We start from the raw sequence: 25,163 nt of genomic DNA, 5'->3' as shown, positions 1-25,163 counted from the left end.
CCCATTTTGCCACAAGTTGATATGGTTCCTTGGGGTCTTAATGAAATGTCAGTAACATATTTTGGTAAAAATACCAATGCCAATAGTTACTCCCGCCTTTTACCCACACTTCATTGAATTTCCTCACTTTGACATTCAGAGCACTGGGCAGAAATCACATCGCGTCAACACCAACTGTGGGCCTTCGCCATGCTTTGTTTTAATGAAACAGTCGGATTCCCCTGGTCCGCACCAGTTCTAAGTCAGCTGCTAGGCCTCAGCCGAGGCTCACCGGCGACGGACGAGGCCCCACGGTCCAAGAGAAAGAAAGCCCCCCGCACCAGCGGCGCCGTGAGGACCTCCCCCCCAAAAAACCTTGAGGCGGGCCGCACACAGAGCCTCCGGCGGAGTGGAGAGGGGGCGACTGCTCCCCTAGCCGCGGCACGTGCCCAGCGTTTTTACCACAAATACCAATGAACATCGTTCAATGACATCGGTGAAAGTCAAGTTTATTACCGATGCGCAGATGTCAGTAAACAAGGCGAATATCGGCCGCTACCGATGTACGGCTGACACATCGGTGCACCACTCATATTATTAACTATATATTAAAACATCATAGGCTTAATTGACATACAGAGGTGAATTTTGGAACATTTGGCTTTCTATGCCCTGTAGCCAGATGGTCAAAGAAGTGAGGTATATAGGAATGTTTGAAGAAAAACCAATGCATTTAGAGGTTGGAAAACTGTTGTGTTACTTTGGTTTTATGTTCGGGCTCTTTGTCTGGAAAACAAACCCCCTCCCTATTCACATGCTTCTTAAAAAGTATATCATGTTTTCCTACCTCAAGAGGCTTCCAGGATCAATTACAGAAAAACATCCCCAATATGATGCTGCCACCAGCACTTCCTCTCACTTCTCCATCTCCAATGTATAATTTTCAAACTCTGGCCTCCTAACCCTAATAAACCTGAAAAGTATTGATCTAACAATAATTTTTTTACATACTATAGACATTGCTGGGTTGTTTTTGTACGTCTTTAGACTTTTTCCCTTCATCACAAGCCTTGGATGTATGTGATATTTTGACAGAATTCCATACACTGGTTTTACTGAACTGGAGATGTCATTCACTTGAGGGTGTTCTTCTTTCCATACTCTGACCTGAGCTTTTCAATTACTTTTTCCAAGGTTACTTGACTTGCTGGTCATGGCCAAAGGTATTCACTTTTACTGTGTCCTGGGGGAGTAAATACTTATGCAAACACATATTTTGTAATCAAAAATTATAATCGGTGTGGATCTGTTATTGTAGCATCCCCGGCTGAATGATGGTCATATCTCTTGTACTGATGGTTCACAGTCCTTTATTTTTCCTTCTGGTTACAGTCCGTGACATATAAACACACCGTAAGAACTTGTGGCCTTTTCCAGCCAGGCGCTAAAACCAACAAACGAGTATACTTTTCATGCACCGGCAAAGTAGCGATCGCTTCCTTATTTACCAGGAAGTGCCTTTTCAAAATAAAATAAACCATTTCAAAATAAACGTATCAAAAAACCAATAAGGCATTAATGGGTCATTTACACTCCCACCAAATCACGAGTGAATTTCAGAACAATATGGGATGCAAACACGAATGATTTACAAAATAATGACTCCAATACTATAAAGGATATGGGTATGGCGTGAAGAGGATGATTAATCAGTCTCTCGTAGCAGAATCAGCTTCTGAACTCGGCGTTCGACGATAGAGGGTTTGCCAGGACGCCGTCCTTCCTTTTCCCTTTTCTGCTCTCCAAGACGAATCGTCACTCTTCTTACCAGTCCATCTGATGCCCCCGCCAGTGTTCCTCCCATCATCGTCTTCATCTGAAACTTTGTTCCCTGTCCAGGCTTCGCCTTCACGATCTTTTCTTATTTTTCTCTCCTCTTTCTTTTCTTCATGTCTCTGCTGCTGCGTGTCCTCATTCTTCTGTCCACTTTGATTTTCTTTCGTTGTCAATTCTCCTGTTGTTTTACTCTTTGCCTTCTCCGCTGTTGTCTTGTTGTCAGACGTCTTCATCTGGTTCTTCTCCCCTTTCTTGTGAATGTCTGTCGTTTTTTCCATCTTCCTCTGACTTGCTCTCTTTTTGATCTTCTTTGCTACGTTCCCGACTCTCTGCGTGTTCTTCGTCTTCTTTCTCCTCCTCGTCGCTCTTCTTCCCTCCTGCATCAGAACTTGAAGAGATTTTAACAATTTCTCCCTCTTGTCCGCCAGGTGGCGCTGTCGCTCCTCCTCCACAGGAGATCCACCTTTCTCCTTTTCTTTGCTCCTGGTTGTTCTCTTCCCTCTCTCTGAGCTATCTTCAGTTCTCTCCTTAAAGGGGAGTGGCATCTCACAATGGTCATGAGCATTTCTTTGAATTCCATTTTTTAACATATTCAGGAAGAGAATGTCATCTTGAGACACAGCCTTGCCCTCCTTACTCACGTCCTTGAAGTCAGGCTTTAAGACCCGGATAGTGTCTGATGAGGTAACTGGAGGAAGTTCTCTGACGACAACTCTGTGACACATGTTAGCAATAGATGGTAACTCGAGATTAGGTGATGAACATCCCACGATACTCCAACCTAAATCTGTGCGCACTGCATAAGGTTCATTATCTCCTCCCATGATTACTTGCTTTGGTGCCAGTGCCCTTGAACAGTTGTAGCCTATTAAGAGACCAACTTCACACTCCAGTTGTGGTGGAATTTCATCTGCTATGGTGCTGAGATGATTCCAGTGCCTTGCCGTTTCACAGGTAGGAATGTGTTTTCGATTCACTGGTATGCAATCCTTGGTGTAAGCTGGAGGAAGATCAATGAGGATTCTCGAGTCGTATCCACGCACTCTGAGGCCTGAAACTCTTTCACTGTGCATCAAGACATCCTTTCCCATCATGGTTGTTAACTTGAGCCTCACAGGTTGTGCTTTGGTTTGTAAGACTTTGCTAATGTCCTGGTCAACGAAGACTGTGTCACTTTGTGTGTCCAGCAGGGCATAAACAAGCTTTTCCAAACCTGGATTGCTGATGGAGGAGACCCAGACTGGCAGAATCATGGAGGTGTTTACAGATTGGTCCTCGGTGTCCACACTGAGAGACAATGAGGTTGCTGACTCAGCTATGATGTCGTGACTTGAGACCAGCACTTGTTTGGCTTTAGTGTGGTAGTCGTCGTGGAGACATGTTGGATGTCTTCCCTTACAAGTGTCACATATGTGTCTATGACGGCAATCTCTGGCAATATGGCCTGGTTTTAAGCAGCCGTAGCAGAGTCTCTCTTCCTTCACAAATTTCTGTTTATCCTCCAGTGACCTCTCTATGAACTGAGGACAGCTGTGCAGACGGTGGTTAATGTCCTTACAGAAGATACATGATGGGTTTGAACTTGGCCTTGATTTCACTTGGCTTTCGGTCTCTGTGACTGTTTGAGTATGAAGAACACTAGATTTACTGTTCAGCTTTTCATAGACGTAACGCTTCTCTCTAGGTGATTCTGTAGAATGAAGAGCATAAAATGACGTTATAGGATTACAGGCGACCTCTGCCTCCATCACCATGAAGGAAACAAATTCTTTAAAGCTTGGGAATTCTTGCCTGTCTCTCATAACTTGGGTGACTTGGCGGTTCCACCGTGATGCTGCCCAGTCTGGCAGCTTTTGAACTAATTTCTGATTTTCCTCACAGTCATTCAAAATGTCAAGTCCTTTAATGTGAGGCATGGCTTCCTGACATGCATGCAAGAAATCAGCAAGTGTCCTGAATCCCTCAGCATCTTTTGGTTGGATCCTTGGCCAGTTAGTCAACTTTTCCCTGAAGGCTCTCTGTATAACAAAGGGCTGACCGTACCTGTGGTTGAGACGGTTCCATGCGTCCATATAGGCTTCATCATCGCTTCTATAAAATATTCCATCAAGTATTGTCCGAGCTGGACCCCCGACGTACTTTCTCAGATAATGCAGCTTGTCTGCTGAAGAGATGTTCCTCCGGTCTATCAATGATATGAATGAAGCTTTCCACTCGATGAACTGAATGGGGTCACCAGTGAATACAGATGGCTCTGGCATTGGGAGCCTGTTCAGGGATATAGAATCTTGAACTGCTTGAGCAAGACGTGACACATCTGTTTGTGAAGGCAATACAGTTTGTGGGACATAAGCAGACTGCTGGATGGGAGTTGAAGACACAGTTTGCTGTTGAAACACATGCTGCTGTCTCATAGTGTTGTGATCAGGGTACACACTGGCCTCCTGCATCACTTCCTGATTGTAAATCACTAATCTGGCTCGTGCAGCTCTAATATCCTTCTCTGCCTTCAGTCTTTCCAACTCACGTTTCTGAACTTCCAGATCTTTCCTCTGCTGTTCCTCTAGGAGCTGAATCCTTTCCTTTTGTCTTTCCTCTTCCAATAACCCCTCATACTCTGCTTCCTTAACTGCTAACTCTGCTGCAGCATCAGCTCTTTTAGCTGCTACGATGGAGCTCACAGAGTGAATGCTGGATTTGCCACTAAAGTGGTAACTTGAAGGTGATGCTGTGGATCCATAGATGGAGCGTGCATAGTCTCTGTTAAGCAGCTCACGGAGACGCTGTTTTACTACATCACTGTCAAATTCTCCATCTATGCCTGACATCCGTTCATATGCAACTTTTATAATGTCTTTTGTGACTGCATCGCAGGCATCCACACGACGTCTTATATCTCTAGATGGAGTGATGTGATCTCTAATTTCCACATATATACTGGTAACATCATCCCTACCTTTCTCCAGGATTTCTATAAGAGTTATCATTTTGCTCTCAGAAATGTCCAATTTAAGCTGTTCTCTTGCTTCACTTGCCTGAGTTTTCCATTGTTCATAAAGTTGGACGAGCCTTTTTTCTTTTCTTTGAGCCTCCTCCCTCTGAAATGCGAGCATCTTTTCCGTGGGGTTCCGTGGTCGGTCAGAGCGGCGGAGATTCTCCTCTTCATTAGGCTGACAAACCTCCGTCATCTGGTCCATGTTGTCCAAAAGTGATTCATCAGGTGCCTCCATTTTGTGAGAGTGTCACAATCTTATCCCATCACATCAAGTCCCTCTGCCGTAATCCCGTGTGTCGATCAAAGCAGCGGAGACGATGAGGTGAAGTTCTTACTGTAGCATCCCCGGCTGAATGATGGTAATATCTCTTGTACTGATGGTTCACAGTCCTTTATTTTTCCTTCTGGTTACAGTCCGTGACATATAAACACACCGTAAGAACTTGTGGCCTTTTCCAGCCAGGCGCTAAAACCAACAAACGAGTATACTTTTCATGCACCGGCAAAGTAGCGATCGCTTCCTTATTTACCAGGAAGTGCCTTTTCAAAATAAAATAAACCATTTCAAAATAAACGTATCAAAAAACCAATAAGGCATTAATGGGTCATTTACAGTTATCACTTTAAAAGTAAGGGGTTATTGTCTGTTGATCAGGGTCAGTAGTCAGATTCAATTAATTCAATGTTGTAAAACCCTAAAACCTGAAAAAGAATGTGGTTGAATATTTGTTATTTTATAGTCGCTGTAAACAAGGACCTTACCATTTGCATATGGGTTGACTGTCTTCTTATTTGTCATTACTCTGGCTGTTGCATTGTTGACCTACAGCAGGTAAAGAGAGAGCTCCATAAGTTATGATACATATAAGTCAGTAGTAAATATAGTAATGTTAGAGTAAATCTTCATGCAAAGTTTCCCAGAGATGTAAACAAAGAAAACAGTATAATGTGTCATGGCAAACACCCATGTCACCCGTGTGTTTTGGAAATTGCATTCAGAAACGCTTAAAATACATCCAAATCAAATCAGTTTTCTTTCTCATTTGCATATTTTCAATTTTATGACATTTTCCAGCATGCACTCCCCAATTCTAGTGCCATTTCAATAACATAGTGATAAAAGTTTTTAAAAAACTGAAGCACTTGGCAAAATTATGTTTTGTAAATGTACAGATGCATGCGGTGGGGAGAAAAAGGAGGGGAAAATACAGAGAAAATGTCAGTGGGCTAATAGATGAGAATATGTTGGGAGCTTTATGCAATGTTCAGTCAACCGTTAAAACATGAGAAGAACTGTTGTGACGAAAGCAACACAAAGCATTCACACTCAGACAACAGCCTTTCAAATTCATTGCAAAAATAAATCTTAACCTAAATAATTCAACCTAAGAAAACAGATACTACTGAAATAAACCAACCACATCAATCATTCCTAATTCAAACAACAGCGAACTAAAAAATAAGGGTGCATTGTCCTTTAAAATAAGACAAAATAAATAAATGGGTTTCCAACAATCTGTGATGTGCAAACGGATTCATGTCTCAGTCAGTATCGCTCGCACACGCAGCTTTAGGAGAACACTTAGTGTATGGACACGCTGACACGCAAGAAAACATATATCTCAATATACAGCATCAACCCAACGACAATTCAAAAAGAAATGTAACGTGAGTTTTAGCGTTGCAAACGTTCCAAAGAGAGAGGAAGAGTGAGAGGAAATGCTGGCAGAATGGCTTGCTCGCCCACACTTACCATTCCCAAACCTTTGGCCCTTCCCACTTGTTTGTGTACTGTTACCGCTGTAACTGTGTTGGATGGGGCCCTAAACAAGCTACCGTTGGAAAGATGGTGGGGGAGCAGGGGATGAAAAAGGAATAAGCAGCATCTTACTCAGGTGGCCAAGAAAGTTTTGCAATCATTCCAGTGCACAAACTTTCTTTCAGCTCTCTGTAAAGCAGAGTTTACCTCCCACCATATTGTCCAGACAAGCTGTCGTCATCCATCACACTTGGACCAAAATCTCATCTTATGCATTTAAATTTGGATCCGGACAAAGGAGTGGAGCTTTTTTTGACATTTTTACAAATTTCCTGGGAAATAATGCATCTTGATTAAGAAAATCAGGAAAATGTAGGTCATTGATATCTATGAGTACCGGTATGTTCAGTTTGGTGATTTAATGTTAGTGGGCCTTTGGAGTGCCATTCTAGTCACGTCATATTTTGATTCAACCTGAGCCATTGCTTTATAATCCATTATTGACGCTTCCAGTGATTCATGTGCTTTGCTACTTGAAGTAGAGCAACATCCTGCATCTGTGGGATCATGGTATTAATTCATTAGGGCAGCAACTTAACCTTCTTGTCATTTTAATATATATCATTACCCAAGTTATGTTTCAGGAGGTTTGTGTTTCTTCGTCAACTACGTAAATAGAAAAAGAAAGAAATATGCAGTCTTAATATCAGTGCGAAATGTATATCATTTAAATTATTTAGAGATGTTGAAAATTAATTTGGGTCATACAAAAATATTCTGGGCATTGCAGAGAGTTGGGCAGATGGGTGGAGGCTGAGAAGAATTAACATAAATAATTGAACTTTGTCATTGCAAACATGAGGGCATGGCAATCCAGATGATTTGAATAACTTTAATGATAATTACTGTTATAGATGAGCAATTGTAGATGAGCAACAATCCAGAAATTAGACTGAAATATCTTCTCTATTTTTCACTTCTAACAAGTGGATAATGTATTGGGGTTGGAAATTAACTAGCTGATAATTATGCTTAAGTCACATTTGGAAAAGATTGACAGTACAACAGGAGGTGGACAATTAACTATTTACTGTGGTTCCAAGAAATTCTACTCCTAAATCGGGAAGGTATTTTTAGACTTATATGAGTTGAGTTAGAAATGGTCTTCAGAATCCTGATTCAGTCAAATCTGAATACTCAAAAACTGAAATGATATAATTCCGTGTGATGTTTAACAGATCTGATTATCTCCAAAGGTCAATGCAAAAAACAGCCACTAACAGCTTAGCAATCACATAAGTATGCCTCAGCTAATTATTTACTTTTGGATCAAATTTATTACATTTGAATTCTTCAGCATCTAACTAATCTATTCGTAGTTGTTTGTCTGTTGAAAAGAGCAACTGCTAATAGCTCATTCATACTTTTGATGGGAATAGTTTGACAAAACACAAAAAAATATTTGGTAAATGTGTGGTTTAATCCTGGCTTTAATTTTTACGTGATCATATTTGTTCCTGAAGAAATCTATACGGTGGGGTGAGTATGTTTCCATCTAACAAAAGCAGGTTGAACTTAACTGGTATCACACAAAAGGATTGAACAAAAAAGAAAGCATAAATGGAAAAACAGCTCTGCTCAGATATAGTTTAGCTGCCATTATGAAAATTGAATGGGAGTATTGGGTGGTTTGGTCACTACCTCCCCTGATAACCCTGATTCCCTGTTACCCGTGGTCACCATGATAGGCACAAAAAGTACCATCGAAAGCTGATAGGGCAGACATTCGAATGAAACGTCGTTGACCAGAGTTTTTTAAGGTCTTCGATAGGGAGCTGATGTGTGTTGTTTTGATCACCAAAGCAAATTGTGTTAAATACATTAATGAGCTTTAGTTGGTACGCAACAAGGATGTAAAGGGCTAATGTGGCTCAAAACAAATAACTATGAGAATGTGTTGTCAAAGGTCAGGCAAATAAGTGGATAATTGGTCAAATTCAAAAACAGGGAAAGGGCTATCCGCTAGCAGCTAGAGCCACAAGATTAACATTGTAGTTTTGAGAAGGAGAATGATTGAGTGAAGGAAGAAGGTCCAGTATGTAGGAGACTGCGAAAGGTGCCTGGGAAGAACTTCTGTAGTTCCAAATCAACAGATAATGGCCCAAAGCTATGTGTAATAAATTCATAAAAAAGAGAGGAGGCACAGGTAAGAGCAACAGGAATATATTACTATAAGGCCGTCTGTTTCTCATAAATACATGTTTCATTCTTGTGTTCTTAAGGTTAATACGATCTAGTAATAGGAGGAGGTAGGGAAGTGGGTACGTACAGGGGTGAAGGTCCATCTGTGGACCCACATTGCTATGTGGCAAAAAAGATGATGGCAGTTTTCCTACAGAATCTTGAGGTCTGGAACTGGTACTGCTGTAGGCCTGTATTGGTAAATGTTTTTTATTTATCTAGCGCTTTTCTAGTTGATGACCACTCAAAGTGCTTTACAGTACAATTTGTTGCAATTCACCCATTCATGCACACAGTGCATCTATGGGCAGCACTTTTTCTATGAGGGGAATTTCGGAGTTCAGTATCTTGCCAAAGGACACTTCAGCATGCAGAGGGGGAAGACTGGTACAGAATTGCCGACCTTCTGGTTAGATTGCGAACGCTCCGCCCCCTTGGCCCAATATTAATATCCTTTGAGACATTAAGACCGGGATACTCAGGACACACTTGAATGACTACATATCACCATTAGAAATGCCTTAGAGTTGCTCAGAAAGAGCTCGACAGCAGAGATTGGGGCCTTCCTTTGCCTGCTGTTACTTACATTAACCAGGCTAAGTGGATGGAGGTGGTACCAGGGAACTACAGCTTTTTAAGGGTATAATCATACAAATATATTAATTTATATCAGTGGGAAGGTTTTTTCAAATGGAGCATTGCAAATGTGATAGATGGAAGCAAACCCAAACGTGGTGCAAAAAAGCAATTGTTTTTAAGTTTAGGCATTTGGGTGTTAACTTTTAAATGCCCCAACCCATTTTTGCATATTGTCAAATCTTCCAAGTCATTTAAAAGTAATGTAATTCCCTCCTGAAGTGAAGCCCATGTAGTAAAGTCCCCATTGTCCAGACTCAATTCTGGACACTGCAGATTCTACAAAATGGTCCATAGTTAAAATGTGGAGGGAATTAATAGGATGAATAGTATAAGTTTATTGAGTGTTTGGTGGAAAGTAATTGACACCAGCAATACGTTATAGGTTAGTGATGTCTTATATTTAGTCCATTGAGTGGACACAAGATATTGAAAGAGCCTAATGTAAAGTCATTCCACTGAGTCTGGTAAGTTGCAAACCTTGCATTTCGCTCTCCCTGTGTCTTCTAATTCCTAAGCACTTCCTCTGTCCATGGATAAGCAAGATCTGGACTGGAACTGAGTTGCTTTCTTTTTTAAGCATTTATTAAAACTTTGTCAATGGGCTGGGTATTGTAGATTTTCACTTTTAAACCTTTGGTAAGGTCCTTCACAGTATAAAATCAATTAAAATAGGCAAATGAAAATAAAAGTAAACTAACAAAAAATATAAGTCTCTTACAAACAATAATGATGGACAAGTTCAACATTTACTTGTGTTTTGCTTAATGCAACTGCTAGAAAAAGAAAAGGGAAATGATTAGACTCAGTTTGATATGAGAAAGATGGCAAAATGGGACATGGCAGTAGACTTGTCAAACACACACAGACCCTCACAGATACAAAAACACATACATAAAAAACGTAAAGGGAGACAGAGACGGGATAGAAGTCCAGATAAATATTTGAGAACATGCACCTCTATTTTACGACCTTCTACCACGGTGCCGTGTAATTTCTCCCTGGCTCTGTCGGCATCCACACTGTGCTCGAATGTTACGAATCCAAAACCCTGCATGCCAGACAGAGAGAGGCAAGAACAACATTCAAATTATATTCTAAAAAATGTATTCAACATTACAGTGAACTGTGGCTTACATCAATAGGAACACAATGGATTAAAACGTTCACCTTCTACTTGAGTTTATACATTCCAATATCCAATAATAGTTCTTAAATATGCACTTAGGTCGCATAACCTTATGACCTGTAACTCTATTAAATAATGTAGCTAGCAACTCATTAGCTCTGTATATAGTTAGTGACAGATGCTAATGTTATTTGCATACATTAACAACAATTATTGATATAGGATATTCATCAAATAAAGTAAATGAGCAAGAAAAAAAAAGTAAATTAATGGAATTGAAGACTTCCATGCTTTTATATTGCCTACAAGGCACAATTACACTTAGGCCTTAAGGATTATGATAGAATGTTTCAAAAATAAAAGCTTTCAAGGGGTGAGTCACAACTGGATGTAAATGTTGAACATACAGTAAATTGTCTACCTATATTGCATAGTTGAAAAGCAAATTGGTTCCCTCTAATTAAGTAATTACATAGGAAATTAAATTGAACAAAATAATGAAGGGACAACACTGTTATTTATGGTTTTGCTAATGGCACCAACAGCAAAGAACAATAGCCAAAATCCAAAAATACATTAAGACGAAAGTGAAAAATCTTATATGAACTTCAGGACTTTATCGATCAATCAAATTTGATTTGTATAGCCCATATCCACAAATCACAATTTGTCTCATAGGGCTTTAGGAACGTCATCATTGATGAACAACATTCAAGAAGAAGAATGTTCTAATGAGGACCTTGTGATATACCAGTATTGATAAGCCATGACTCTTGGTTGTTAAGGAAATAGAGTGGAACTTTATTTATATACTTATATACTTTGAACATCAACCTACAACATTGTCATCAATACCAGCATCCCTCAATAATGTGTTTTATCACTTTAGCTATCATTGAATGCACATATCTTGTTGTACTTGTGATTAAGAGGATGGACAATTGTCCTGATTATATGAGATGTGAAGGATAGTTAAGGGTCCCAAACTAAGATTGATGGTTATTAAGAAAATTATAAGAAGTCGCCTCATAGCTAGACGATTTGAATCCTGGTTTGGATGGGGTCATTCTGTGTTGAGTTTGCACCCTGTCCTGCGCTCAAACAGATCACCTGTTATAGCTCAATTTAAATAATGTAATAATTCCTATGCCTAATACAATCAAGGGATGGGAGGAATACCTGAAAAAACTGGCAAGGATAATATGCACTACCACTACTGTTTCAAAATGTAACGGCTACTTTAGCCACTGAAAATACCTTTTTGCTCACACAAGTCACACAATGTCATATCCACAATCATTTCATATACGTGCTCCAAATGGTAAGTGCTGAAGCACCACAGACTACAGTTTACCAAAGAAGATAACGAAATAACTAAAGGGCAAAGACCCGCGTGACCGTCTGTGATTTTCAGGTTGTACAAACGACCTGGAGTTGAAATGGATGAAAACTGATGAAGAAGTTTCTCTGTTTTTGTTTTACTTTTGCTTTTTAACAGAACCCCTAGGTCAGTATATTGTGTTATCCCATTTGCTTATGTTTGTGATGGGTAATTCCAACTTTTTAGCTGACAGTTCAGCTCCTATTCATGTTAAGCATGTACTCAGGGATTAAAGCAAAAAAAAATCATCTGACTGAAAAAAAAAATCGGCACTCACTTTGGGTCGTGGCTGCTTACCGCCTCGATATTTGAACTTCACGTGGTACATTATCACTTACTAGTTTAAAGCTAGGGCATAAAACCAATATTTTTTTGCAAGACTTCACCATTCGTGTTAATGGGCTATAAATGACAAAACGTCTGCACAAGTTGTCAGAGCAAGCATTTATTTCCACAATGCTTTCAAGAACAATTATATGCCAACGCATGGATTTTTTTTTTAAATGCCGCGTCAACTTATCCATTCAAACATGAGAAAGACGCAGGGCATGGTTCACAAACAAAAGGTTAAAAAAATCACAGCTGATTGGTGAAGTTATTGCAAATCATATCAGTGTTACACCCCCCCCCCCCTGAGCGGAGTTGACGGAAATCCGTCATAGCGACGGAAAACTTTAATCCATGAATGTACTACTACTTATGCAGCCTCACACTGCAGTACGTAACCTCCTAGCTGGCAGGCGCTGGTCATGCAACGCTGGTGGTGGAGCTGTAGTTGTACATCAGTGTCTGACTGTCGTCTTCTTAAAGGGCAGACAGACACTGTTACGCCAGGTTCACACCGGACGTGTAAGCGACGCCAAAGCGACGCGTAAGCACATCGCCAAGCCTTAAAAGCCAGCTGGCTCCCATCCACTACCATGTTAAACCTTTGTGCGGGTCACACCGGACGCTGAAGCGCCGCGCCACACGGCGTTGAGTCTTTTTTTGCGCTTGACGCAAGCGTATCGCACCAGGAAACACACTGAAAAATGATTTTAAATGATATTGATGACATGATATGATATAAATGATCAAATATGCATCCCATAGTTTGTATTCCCCTGCTGTTGTCCTGGAGATTTGATTTTACCAATTTTACCGATCACATTATTAAATGTCCCCCTCTGCCCATCCACAAGCAGTCATATACACTGCGTTCCACGTTATTATGCAAATTGGATATAAGGGTTAAAAACATTCATTGTTTAGTTTTTGAATTAAACTCATGGATGGTATTGTGTCTCAGGGCTATTTGGATGATTGAAATCAATCTCAGACACCTGTGATAATTAGTTTGCCAGGTGAGCCCAATCAAAGGAAAACTACTTAAGAAGGATGTTCCGCATTATTAAGCAAGCTACATGTTTCAGGCAAAATAGGGAAGAAAAAGGATCTCTCTGCTGCTGAAAAGCAGCAAATAGTGCAATTCCTTGGTCAAGGTATCACAACATTGGATATTTCCAAAAGAATTGCGCGTGATCATCGGACGGTGAAGAAATTTGTCACTGATTCACAGCACAAGCGGGTTCGTTCAGACAAAGGCAAAATAAGGAAGATTTCTGCCAAACAAATGCGTAGGGTTAGGAGGGCAGCCACTAAAATGCCATTGAATAGCAGCAAACAGGTGTTTGAAGCCGCTGGTGCCTCTGGAGTCTTGCAAACTTCAAGATGATGGATACTCAAGAGGTTTGCAAGTGTCCTTAAACCTGTTATTCGTTCCTCTAAACCAAGCTCACAAGCAAAAAAGGTTGCAGTGGGCTCAGGACTACATAAAGACTAAGTTCCAAACTGTTTTGTTTACGGATGAGTGCCGTGCAACCCTTGATGGTCCTGATGGATGGAGTAAAGGATGGTTGGTGAATGGCCACCATGTCCCAACAAGGCTGAGACGTCAACAAGGAGGTGGCAGAGTCATGTTTTGGGCCGTAATCATGGGGAGAGAGCTGGTCGGCCCCTTCAGGGTCCCTGACGGTGTGAAAATGACCCCGGCAAAGTACGTAGAGTTTCTGACTGACCACTTTCTTCCGTGGTACAAAAAGAAGAACCGTGCCTTCCAAAGCAAAATCATATTCATGCATGACAATGCACCATCTTATGCTGCAAAGAATACCTCTGGGGCATTGGCTGCTATGGGCATAAAAGGAGAGAAACTCATGGTGTGGCCCCCATCTTCCCCTGACCTTAACCCTATTGAGAACCTTTGGAGCATCATCAAGCAAAATATCTATGTGGGTGGAAGGCAGTTCACATCCAAGCAGGTGCTCTGGGAGGCTATTATGGCATCCTGCAAAGACATTAAAGCAGAAACTATCAAAGAACTCACAAGTTCAATGGATGCAAGAATTGTGAAGGTGATATCAAAGAAGGGGTCCTATGTTGACATGTAACTTGACCTGTTAAGATGTTTTTGATTAAAACCTTTTTTTGATTTCAGTAAATATGACCTCTTAATGCTGCAAATTCAACAAATGACAATTTTTATTTCTTTACAACTTATAAAATATCTTGAAACTCAGAGACTGCATAATAATTTGGAACACTGCATTTTGAGTTTTTTATTTAAAAAAAAAATACTGTTATCATTGGGAGGTTTGTTCAATAAAATTTGAATTATACTCTAACAGTTGATGACTTGAAAAATATACTGACTGGCTGTGCATTACTATTTAGGAAAATCTGAGCAAAGTGTAATCTGCATAATAATGTGGAACGCGGTGTAGATAAAAAGAGAAAGAGAGGGGGGGGGGGCTATGTATTCTCCACATAGGCTTGAGTGGAGAATACGTAATTAACCCTCTACATCCGACATTGAACGGAGAAAACAGCGTAGAAGTTCTTGAAGATGGATGACATTAAATTAATAAATGAAGTGGAGAAGTACAGTGAGTTTTATGATCCTCAGCAAATATGAGACAAAAATACAAACATTGGGACGCTGTTGCAGTTAATGATGGAGCAACAAGTAAGTCTATGCTTGAAAAAAATTATTAAATGCCGTTTTTACTGTAGGCTGATCAAAGCAAAAGTATGTGATATTATTAGCACGGCGCTTCAGCATCCGGTGTGAACAGCCACGTGCCAGCGCTCTAGGGATTAGCTAGATTAGCTTCGGCGTCGCTTCCGCGTCCAGTGTGAACCCGCCGTTACTGCTGCGGCTGATTCTAGCCATTGAACCTGTATTTTGTGTAAATACAAAGGGTGATTTTGCCTGCGGTCAATGCAAATGTTTGCGGTTGCTAATTCCAACTTGTTGAGATCAGTGGTTTGCCTTGTCAATGCGCATGAATGACTCTGATGGGTGGAGCTTCTTAAGGAGCATTGAGGGCGGAGTGTGTTTGTTTTGAAGGTTATACAATATAGGAGAGCCAGAAACAGTTAATATAGAATCTAAAAAAGATTAAGAATTAAAAAGTATCATATACCTTGGAACCGCGCTCGTTGAAGATGATTTCCACATCTAAGATTTTTCCAAATTGCTGTAAAGAGACAAGCAAAACATTAATGCTGGATCAATTATAGTTTCGAATCTCATATTCATGTCATCAATTCAATGTCGTGATTGTTAACCAAAATAAAACCTCATATATAAAAATATTTTACATTTATATTTTACCTGACATTTCTTACATATCTGTATGCGCATCAGATATACTGTACTTACACCAAACATTTGCCTGAGATCTGGGTCTCTGAACCTGAAGGGGATGTTGGAGACATGAAGTCTCTTAGGTTGGGCCTTGTTATCTGTGCTTTCAGGTACAGACTGTGTTGGTGGCTGACTGTCCGTCTGAGCGGCATCATCTGTCTGCTGGAAAAGACAGAATAAAGGAAACAAATGAAAGATGCAGAAAAGCCCTTCCAGCATCTATGATCACATTATACTACCTCCTTATAGTTTTCTTGACAATAAAAGCAGCAGTATATTTTCTGTATATCTGGAGTTATTTAAGATTTTGAGTTCTGGATTCGCCAGAATTCGTATCCCCTAGTAGGCTTCCCTCTATGCAGGAGTTCCATTGTAGAGGCATGGATGATTTCTAGAGGTGGAAACCACAAATATTTCATTGTCTCAAATACATTTCAATATGAATGTTTGCAGGAAGGACCTGTATCTTCATAGTTCATCACACGCTTATACCCAAACGATGGCTGTGTAGAAAGCAATGTCTTTCCAAAAGAACTGCCAAAGATAGAGCCCCTCCCTCCCTTTTGTAGTCTCTTAGCTCAGCCTCGTCAGTGGACCATGGTGGTCAGTGGAGTTTCCAATAGTCTGCATTTATGACCTGACAGCTAGGGCACTAAAAGAAACGTAAAGTAAACACATCATGGAACAGTTGTATTCACTCAGAACTAAGCTGTTAAAGCAATCATATTCACTGGCAACCTCACTATAGTACCATAGTTGGTAGGTCAGTGGGTGCACACATCATGTGTCTACATGAACGTGCAGCCTGATTACAACATAGAAATGATATCATAAAATCCAGGGGCCTCATTTATAACTGCTGCGTACGCACCAAACGGGGCCTGAAACTTGAATACATCATTTCCCAGGCAAACTTTGGGATCTATAAAAACAAACTTGACGGGAGAATTTGCGCACTTCAATGCTAACTCTTACTCATGTGTGAGAACATTTTGGAGACGGGAAAATGACGATGCAGATGTGAGGAGGTGAACTGAAGCAGATTATTGATCCACTTTATCAATAACATTAAAACCAACAGCATTATTTGTGCCAGCGTGACAAAACAGTTCCATAAGAACCTTCATTTGAAAAAGATATAAAACGACTTCAACCAAATTACGTTCAGATTCCATTAAACAGTGGAGTTGCAGAGCTGAGTAATTAATAGTTTTTTATAATATCTTCTTACACTGTGAATCATCAAGGACGAGTATGTGTAAAATCTGTGCAGTGAACGTTACTGTGCCAACAGGTGCACAGAGCGCACTGGAGATCACTCTGAAAAAATAAAGAAAAACTATTCCAAAAAAGTGGATGTTAGGATCCCACATGTGAAGTAATCTGTCCAATCTGCTTTTTAGGGCCCGAGCACAGACATCAAAGGTGTCTGGTGAGACCCTATTGAAATTGTAAGGATTATTATTATTATTATTATTATTATTATTATTATTATTATTATTATTATTCAGGCAAATGAAATGGCTTTTTGAGGGCTTTAACATGCTCAACTTCTTACCAAAATTTGCAGAAAGTTAGAAAGTGGTGAAAATTTACATATTCTGAAGGAATTTTCAATGGGCGTCGCAAAATGGCTCAACGGTGCCCCCCGAGACCCCCCGAGACCCCCAGAAGGTGTTCCCATTGACCTATCTTCACAAAAATCGATATACAGGTGTATCATGACCAGACAAACAAAAAAGTCTCTTGGTGCAATTGGAAAAACACAACAGGAAGCCTGCTATTTTGCATTTAGTGGCCATTTTGGCCATATTCCACATTTTTTCTTTGATACACTTGTACCAGGGTTTTCATCGGATCAACTTCAAATTGAGATGAGTGTCATCACAACAAGATGGAGATAAAAACTGACTGACAGATTTTTTTTTAATCACACGGTGTGACCGTGGCGTGGTGTCAAAGTTTGATTACACGCCATTAAAACACGATGTTCTGTAACGCGGACATACATGGACCATGAATCCTTTGATTTCAGTCTTCCTAGATCAAAGGAAACTTTATGTCTTGCAAAGGTTACGTCTCTCTCTCTCTCAGAACTGGTTATTTTTGTTTTTTCAGACAAAAAGCATGCAACGCTTCAAAATGGATGTGCTCGGGCCCACCCAGTGCTGCTTTGCAGCCCTAACATTTTTATAATATATATATATTTCTATTTATATATTTTTATATAAATACTGTTGTGACACTGAAGGATTTAGAGGAAACAAATGTTCAGTGATCACATAGATTTTTGGTCTCATGATGATGACTAATCAGCTGATATAGATTCTATAGATCTGGGATCTTGGATCGTTTTGCTGAACTGAGTCCAGTATTACACAGACTGACACGGCAGAACTGAACAATCCCAGTACAAACACAAGTTCTCACCACTCTGGTTTATTAGCCCACAGGTTTGTGTGTGGTATGATTAACACTGTATAATATAAACTTTCTATGTAGTAATTTTAATCATCTTAGAAATATAATTATGTTAAATTCTATAGAATGTGGATAGTGCAGTTTAATACAAATATGTACAGGTGAACAAGTTCGCTCACATTCTGACAGTGTGAAGCAACATTTCTTTGGCTCGACATTTGAATTTAATCTTTTTTTATTTCAGGGACCGTTCTTTTGTTGTGCTTGTTCTTTTCATCGCTTGATGCCATGATTCACAGTAGAAACCCATTGGTCAGCAGGATAATTTAATATGCATGAGGTGCTTTGCATTGACCATTTATGGTTGAATGTGGGCGTGTAGAGGGCGGGATATGAGGCAGATCCGCGTATGCATGTTTCTAGGTGGACTGTGATTTATAAAGGGAAAATTGCTTTCAGCTGTAAGCGTGCAGGGTTTTATAAATCTTTTTTTGTGTACACCAATTTTAATTCTATAAATGAGGCCCCTGGGCATTAAACTGTCTCCAAAACCTGAGCATCTTAACAAATGTCCCTTTTTATAATAATGGTTACAATCCTGAATCTGATCACCGCACAGTTCCACTGCCTGGTCTGAGTCCTGCCTGCATAACATGCAGGTGTATGTTAAAGGGTGGGCGGGGTGATAGGTTGGCAATTCATTTCCGGACAGTTCTCACATTAATCACTGACCGAACAACTATATTGTGAGACACTATTAAAAATAATCAAAAAGCTGAGGTGAGGCCTAATCCATAGAGCCCATGAATTAGTAGCTACAAGTTATAGATGGTTCATGAGACAAAATCACCAACCAGCCAAACATGATATATGCTCCTGCACACATACAGGGTCGCAGCAGCAGTCTGTGTCTCTCCTTTAGCTCTCAGTGTGAGTGAGATCAATGGCTGTTAAACACAAGAGAGGATTCAACAGTCTCCTGTTAGTCTGTGTGTGCTTGTGTGTGTCTGTTTGTGTGTGAGTGTTACACAAAGTGTTGAAGTGTCCTTTGGAAGGCATCAGAGCTGCTTTTTCAAAACATATGATTATTTCAAGAAAAACTCTTGCTGGTGTCTTAATATAGTGATGGCACAATAACATAAGAGGGGCTATAATTCAATTGACTGAAAAGACTGGCACGAAATGTTAGCAAGGAAGATACCACAAGCATGTGTAAGAGGACCAGAAAGAATGTTTTCTACTCTTCCCTGCTCCTTCTCTCTTTCTCTTGCTCACACGATTACCAGGCTCCAAGTCAGCTAAAAATACAGCCTGCTGTGTGTGTGTATATGTGTGTATTTGTGTGGGTGTGTGAGCTCGGAAAAAAGCTGCATATGGCCGACAGACTGGGTGTCTTCCATGCAATGCTGAGGTATACAGGGGCACATACGGAAATAAGTGCACACACACAGTGACAGCCATCTGTGCATGGCTCCACGTCAGTGGTGACATCCACCTACAGGAGTTATAAAAAATGAAACAAACAGTGACACAAAGCGTCTCATCTCATCCGCTTTTGGCATCAAGAACCGATATGTGAGTTGAGGCGAGGCTGAATGTGTAGTGGTTTCCGATATTCTGGAAATTTTGCTAACATTCATGTTCCCAGAGAAGGAGAGAAGACAATTAAATGTAACCTGAAAAGATAATAGTAAAAAAGGCTATTGCAAAACATTTTTTGTTTAGAATTTTGTCAGAATTTAATTATACTTTATTCTAGAAAGAGAAAGAAACCAGAATCACTGCTTCACAGTTGTTTCCCTTCACCAACCTATCAAATTATAAGAAAAGACAAAGATTTTTACATTTCATTATACTTAGCATATGAATTATTTTGTCTTGAGCTAACAGTAACCTTGACATTTGACCACCAAATTTCATATTAGTTGATACTTAAGTTCCACTGAATATTTGTGCCAGATATTACAGAATTTTCTGTGGGCATGCCTGATGATAACACAAGCACAATAATGGTATGGACTCATTAGGATAGTAAGAGTAACATTGCTACACAACACAGTTGGCCTGAAAGAGTGGACTGGTTACATGTTTGTGTCAGTATCAGTGAAATACAATTTATTTATGTATAATTGTTACTATACTCTATGGGCCTGATCTACTAAGATCCCAAATAAAGAGTGCTAAATTGCATGTGCATTATAACAGACATTTTTGGATGGTCGGCGTTTAACGAGTGATCTCCTAAAAATAATTGCGTAAATGATAACAGGTGCAAACATGGTAGTAGCAGTAGAATTTAAGTGAGTGTTTTGCGTCCGTTACTGGTTTCCGCCGTGGAGCATTACCAAGAGCAGTGGGATCAGAAGCGCAAAGCAAAATTTAATGCCATGGAATTGGAGATGTTAGTGGAAGAGGCAAACAAACATGTTGTTGAGCTACAGCAAAGAAATATGAATACAACTCAAAGAAACCTGATATGGGAGAGTATCTACCAGAAATGAAATGCTGTGGGTAAAACAAAAATAACGGCCGATGAAATCAAGAGAAGATGGCGGTAAGACAAGCGCCACTTGCGAAAAACAAAAACCCCAGATAAAAGTGTAATGTTGGCAAAAAGAGGGAACTAGGAAGACATAATGAATGTCAATGTAAATTTTTCTTTAGGCTTTAGGTACATATTCTATTTTTTAGTGGATGTGAATGCTCAGTTTTGTTTGGACGAAGTCACAATCCCCGCAATTATTTTCAGGCTTTGTAAATCACAATGCGTGTGCTAAATTAAAATGTTTGTATCTATTCCTTCCAATATTTTGCGCACTTGGGCAGAAACGCCGGATATTGCATCTTCATTAAGGAAAACGTCCTTAATGGACAGCGTGTGTTACTCTGCACGCAATCCTCAGTGCGCACCATTAGTAGATCAGCTTGCATGTAATGCGGTTTAGTTACTAAAGGTTTGCACGTACCAAAGTTTAGTCGATCAGGCCCTAAGAATTTATTATTTAAGAAATGTTAATTATAATTACCCTATGCACAATAAGTGTTTGTGTGTTTTTTCACACAAAATCGATGGAAGATATCTTGCATTATATTTCATATATAATGTGATAAGTTACATTAGAAAAAAATCACAATAAGGTCATGCATTGTTCAAAAACGCTTTTTTACAGGCCTAACCCAACCTACAGGACTATAGTCACAACCTGAAGCTTGTATATAAATTTACAAATTACTTATGTGTTAGGATTGATGTCATCAAGAATTTACTTTGAAGGAAATTAAAATAGTTTAAATAATAGATATACTTTTATAATAAAATACAGTTAAAACTATTTAAGTAGATAATGCCTCTGATTTTTACTCCCTGAACTAGCCAATAACGGGTTTGAGGAATGACTTGAAGTTTCGTTTGACCAGAACATGTCATTTGACAGTGTCCTGGTCACAAAATAAGTCTCTATAGGTCAGTCTTCTTTCACCAGCACAATATTGTGACTTAGAAAGGATTCTTAAAATTCAAATCATGCTGCTCATATACAATGCCCTTAAAATCAAGCCATGCCAGCTCATAAGACTGTACTGTCCAAATAGATCACTTTGTTCCTAAACCACAGGCTCTTCTATGGTTCCAATAATCTGTAAGAGTGGAATGGGAGTTAGAGCCTTCAGCTACCAAGTCCCTCTCCTGTGGAACCGTCTCCAACTCTGGGTTCGGGAAGCAGACACTATCTCTACATAAGGTTAAACTTAAAATGTTCCTTTTTGATAAAGCCTGTAGTTAGGGCTGGGTCAGGTGAGTCCTGAACCATCCCTTAGTTATGGTGAAATAGGTATTGACTGCTGGGGGAACTCCCATCATGCACTGAGCCCTTTTTCCCTCTCTCTGCTCTCTCTCGGTTCCTGCCCATCACTCACATTCTCTCCCATTTTCCATACCTCAACCATTCGAGGCAGATGGTTGGGATATGAGTCTGATTCTGCTGGAGGTTTCTCCCTGTTTAAAAGGATTTTTTATTTCTCCAGAGTCGCCAACTCTTGGATGTTCTTATAATTTTTGAACATTTTGACCTTACTAGGTTATGTTCCTTGAGATAGTTGTGATTTGGTGCTATACAAATAAAATTGTATTGAATTGAATTTATGATGCACTTTAACATACAGTTCAGAACACATGATAAGCTTCTTGATTGGAAGTTTCAAAATATCTGTTTTCTCTCTCTCTTAACCCCCTTCTTCTCTCAAAAAACACAATGTGGGGTTAACGGTCAGGGGAAACGAGGCTGACGTTGTTCTATAAACACTCTGGTCAGATGAGGTCATCCTTCCAGCACACACATGCTACTGAGAAATGACAGAGTGCTGCCAATTTCCACCCTCAGGCACAAAACATTGTAGCTGTAAACTGTATACAATAGTATTTTGCCTGGTACTAAAGGAAGTATCTGAAATGTGACACAAAAGCAATGTAGCATTAACTATTCAAATAACATCAGGAGAACTACCACGGCCTCGCCAGCTGCAGTCGTGCAAATATGGAGCAGAATATCAAAGGTTGTGGTCCTGGTTGATCCTGCCAGTAGCATATGCTTGTCTCAAAGATTATGCCATGCAAGTGGCCGGTACAGTGAAACTGTGAATGGCTCATTTAATCAGATCACATCTTGTGGAATCAAAGACACAAACGATTGCAACTGTTATATCCAGGAAAATATCCAGCCTTTAAGACAGTATATATTTTGAGTCATACAAAATAAGGCCAATTTTAAATGCCACAGTTATATTTGAAAACCACAGAATAATTGTGAAAATACATCATTTCATCCATAATTACATTTAATAATTGTATTTTATCCTGTAAGGCATAGGATTCATACAAAATATGTAATGTACCATGCAGATGTCAAATAAGTTTATTGTCTATAAGATCATGAAATGATGTCAGAATCATCTGTCATCATTTTGGGGCTAAGATTCATTGTTAGCACAAACAGCTGAAGCTTGGTGGAGCAAGATAATCAGTGTCCCAGATGCAGAGAGGCACGTGGCTGAGAAAAGGAAAAGAGAAAATAAAGTAGAGAGAAGAAGGTTTGATGGTGTGGGGGAAGCAGTGCAGGAGACAGACTGAGTGTGAAGGATAACTAATGAGACGTCCAGATGTACAGTATGCCTTCATCTTGCTGCCAACATGCTTTGTTGCCTCACTCTTTCCTCTGGTAGAATAACTTGCAGCAAGAAATAAATGTACAACACTCAGTACCCAGCACATAAACAAGGCTTGCATTTCTGATAAGGCAGAATTAGAATATCTGAAAAACTAGAAATGTGAAACTAGAAATGGCACTCATTGTCAATGACTGACTGACCTTTTTTTTCCACAACTGCATCAAATGAAGACAGGGTTTGAACTGTCTGATCCTTTTCCTTTTCAAAATGACACTATCTTTGTACTCTCTCATTTCACTTGGTCTTTGGCCCATGACAAGTGGCTGAATTAATAGTCAAAGCATTTTTTATTGTTCATGTGTCTGAATTACTTCACAATTAAATGTGTCTGTTTTGTGAGGTAAATTGCATGACTGTTTTAATTAACACTGTTAAATTTAAAATTAACACTGTTACAATAAAATACCATAAAATACACAGTAAATATACCATAAAATATATTTAAAGTCAGTTTCTGCAATTTGCATGGCCTTTTCGGGGTAGTGCATGATGCAAAAGGTAATTTACAGTAACTTAGAATATTTTTTTGAACTTTACTTGAAGAAAAAATCTGAATAGCTTTAGATAAGTTCATAAGTTCACAAGCAGGAGCAACTGGTGCATGGAATGTTTGAGCTACAATGGGTTTTGCTTTTCAGGATGAGTATCTGAAGCCTGAATGGAATAACTGCACACACCTGTTAGCAACTATTTATTTACAGTGAATCTAAAAAACACATTGAAAATAGGCAGTAAAAATAAATGTTCTTGTATAAAGACACAAATAAATATATTGTATATTGATTTAATAGGAATTAATCAACATAATCTTTATGTAACACACTACATTTGATATTCTATCAAGAAATCATAAAGAAATGCTTTCTCCATCAAATATTGTCTTGATTTACAAAAAAATAATTATGGTCTTAAAATCAAAATCATCAATTTATTTCTCAGTATTATCAAATCATTCATCATTGATCAAACGTTATGTCTGATAAGAGTGATACTTGCTACAAATGGACTTCTAGTTAATATATTTAGGTTTTTTTTAGCATAATATTAGTTTAGGTCAATATTTCATGTGTGAATTAAGTCTTGAAGTCCAGTTGAGAAGGAAAAAACAAAATAAATATTTTTTGCAGTACTGAGAGAACACAATATTAATATGTAAAATAATAAACATCTTTTTGACACTTAAGGCCAATGGTCTCATAAATATGTATGAAAATGAACTGAGTTATGCCTTCACAGAAAACAAGATGACAAGCAAGATATTTGTTGCCTGCAAGACTGCACTTGTCTATGCAGCATTAAAAGTCATATGAATTCTATTAGAACTGTAACTTTGAAATGGTCCCTGACAACATTGACAATTTACTGGAGTACTAGAGGGATAACCACATAGAATAATACTGTAGGGCCTTGTTTTCTGATTGTGCTATATAGTTGAACAAAAACAAAACTGTAGGGACTGTAAGGGCCTTAGAGTGGAGCTCACCATCGACAGGGTAATCTTCCTGTTTACTGATGATCTGGGTATAATTGGTTGAACATGGGTTTTAAATTGGACATTCAAGATTCAATGTAATAGCCATTATGCAACACAAGATTGCACAACTAAATTGTGATGTAGTATCTCTCTGATTTTCACAAAATATACTGGAAATACTGCAACGCCTTTGTATACCTCCGTCAGCCACGGCAGTTTCAGTCTACACATTTTCCTGTGGACTCATATGAGGTCTGTGACCACTGAAATCGAATCAATTAATCGTTGAGTCCTTGTGACAACTGTTCAATTTTTTAACAAATCTCCAAAAGACCGAGTTGACACAAAAAAATGTTTTTCTGAGGTCACTGTGACCTTGACCTTTCAACTTTGATTGCCAA

The 25,163-nt window shown here is 39.3% G+C and overlaps 1 protein-coding gene across 2 annotated transcripts in view; it reads right to left on the bottom strand.

Moving 5' to 3' along the window:
- The window catches only part of rbfox1 (RNA binding fox-1 homolog 1), a 125,142-nt gene that overhangs the window by 25,809 nt on the left and 74,170 nt on the right, over nt 1-25,163 (bottom strand). For both annotated transcript variants that reach the window (XM_061089800.1, XM_061089802.1), the window contains exons 3-6: nt 15,660-15,806; nt 15,421-15,474; nt 10,405-10,497; nt 5,573-5,633 (exon numbers count right to left, since the gene is read on the bottom strand). In XM_061089800.1, coding sequence (XP_060945783.1) covers nt 5,573-5,633; nt 10,405-10,497; nt 15,421-15,474; nt 15,660-15,806 — 355 coding nt within the window. The remainder of the gene's footprint in view (nt 1-5,572; nt 5,634-10,404; nt 10,498-15,420; nt 15,475-15,659; nt 15,807-25,163) is intronic.

Source organism: Limanda limanda, chromosome 17 (assembly GCF_963576545.1).
Source record: "Limanda limanda chromosome 17, fLimLim1.1, whole genome shotgun sequence".
NCBI classification, from domain to species: Eukaryota; Metazoa; Chordata; class Actinopteri; order Pleuronectiformes; family Pleuronectidae; genus Limanda; species Limanda limanda.
The sequence above is the reverse complement of the archived record's forward strand: the minus strand, read 5'-3'. Positions and strand labels throughout refer to the sequence as shown.